General features: G+C 47.9%; 1 protein-coding gene across 1 annotated transcript in view; it reads right to left on the bottom strand.

Moving 5' to 3' along the window:
- LOC139026789 (histone deacetylase 6-like) overlaps positions 1–1443 on the bottom strand; it is a 7347-nt gene extending 5904 nt beyond the window's left edge. Inside the window, exons 1-3 of the mRNA XM_070442074.1 lie at positions 1170–1443; positions 455–595; positions 52–198 (exon numbers count right to left, since the gene is read on the bottom strand). Of these exons, the coding sequence (XP_070298175.1) occupies positions 52–198; positions 455–595; positions 1170–1238 (357 nt within the window). The 5' untranslated portion in view covers positions 1239–1443. The remainder of the gene's footprint in view (positions 1–51; positions 199–454; positions 596–1169) is intronic.
- Positions 1444–1710: the final 267 nt, after the last annotated feature.

Genomic DNA, 1710 nt, shown 5'->3' on the forward strand with positions numbered 1-1710 from the left:
AGGAGATGATATGAGGTTGAGAGGAGAGGAAGTGTCCTTTGTTTCCAGTACCTTGTAACAGCAGAGACAGATCCAATTCTCAGCGTCGCTCCCACAGTCCTCACAGGGCCGAAACACATCTATCCCGCCAGCAGGAACAGGAGTCACCGAGTCTAGGTGGGGGCACCAGGACAGGGGATCCACCACGTACATAGTGCTCTGGGGGGGTTGGGGGGGAAGACAAGCTAAAATTACTCTCTTGAAAATACTGAAAAGTTACATGAGATTTCTACCTCAATCGTAAATTGTTATCTTCAGCGTACTGAGATGTTAAGACAAATTTTTATTTTACTTGGTATTTTAGACAAGACGTGAAGGGGTTTGGATCCCCAGTTCTACCAATAACACCTCAACAAATCCTAACTTAATATGAAAGGAGAAAATGTAAAAATAAAAGACGTAATATCGTCTGTACCCCGTCCACATCCTGGTTTCCACAGAACAGCTCAAACACCGGCTCCTTGGAGTAACCAGACGCCCCTTCCACCTCCACCGCCGCAGCACCGCTCTCCTGGTCTCCCTTGGTAACCGGGTCTGAGGTAGCCATGGCAACCGCCTAGGATGGTAATTCAGTAACAATGCCAGTCAATAGGAGAAAAGGTTCACCTTTTCAATCATTGACAACCTTGAGGTGAAAATAAACACTGTTTCTGATGGAGGTCAGAGCCTGCATTTTTTACATTTTATTTAACCTTTATTTAACCTTTATTTAACCTTTATTTAACCTTTATTTAACTAGGCAAGACAGTTAAGAACAAATTCTTATTTACAACGTCGGCCTACTGGGGAACAGTGGGTTAACTGCCTTGTTCAGGGGTAGAACGACAGATTTTTAACCTTGTCAGCTCGGGGGATTCGATCTTGCAACCTTTCGGTTACTGGCCCAACGCTCTAACCGCTAGGCTACCTGCTGTCCCAAAAGTTCAGTTGATCCAATCCCCATGAGTTCACAAAGAAGTACAGAAATTATCTAAAAACAGAGAGCAGGGATCTTGGCCAAAAGGTTGCATCCAAAGRGSCAACCMATTCCCTACATAGTGCACTACTTTGGATAGGGCTCTGGTCAGAGTYGTGCACTAGGGAATAGGGTSCCATTTGGTATGTAACCATGCCTTCACACGGTTCCTTACCTGCGTCTCTGTCTTGTCAGGCGTTGGTTGGAGAATCTCGGGCGTATTTGGAACAGCTTCCGTCTTCATAGGACTGAGCCTCACCTTCGACCTGGCTCCACCCACAGGGACAGACGCTGGGCTGGGATTGGCTGAGCTACTTTGGTTTAGGTCGAGTGACACCAGTCCCTTTGTGAGCTCATCTAGGTCAAGGTCGACCCGACCGCCAGAGGGCAGAGGTGTGGTCTGAGATGTGGTGTGAGGTGTGGTCTTTGGTCTGAGATGTGGAGTGAGGTGTGGTTGAGATGTGGAGTGAGTTGGTGGTCTGAGATGTGGAGTGAAGGTGTGGTCTGAGATGTGAGTGGAGTGTGGTCTGAGATGTGGAGTGAGGTGTGGTCTGGAGATGACCCCTGACCAGGGCTGGTTCCGCCTGGTTACCCTGTCTGGGAGACTTTCTTGCCCTTAGAAGTCCTCTTCCCTCTGGGTTTGGGGTTTTGGCAGAGACAGGCGGAGAGACTCTGGAGACTGAATGAGAGAAAACAATACAGAGAAAACATTACAT

This window comes from Salvelinus sp. IW2-2015, unplaced genomic scaffold (assembly GCF_002910315.2).
Source record: "Salvelinus sp. IW2-2015 unplaced genomic scaffold, ASM291031v2 Un_scaffold5816, whole genome shotgun sequence".
NCBI lineage: Eukaryota > Metazoa > Chordata > Actinopteri > Salmoniformes > Salmonidae > Salvelinus > Salvelinus sp. IW2-2015.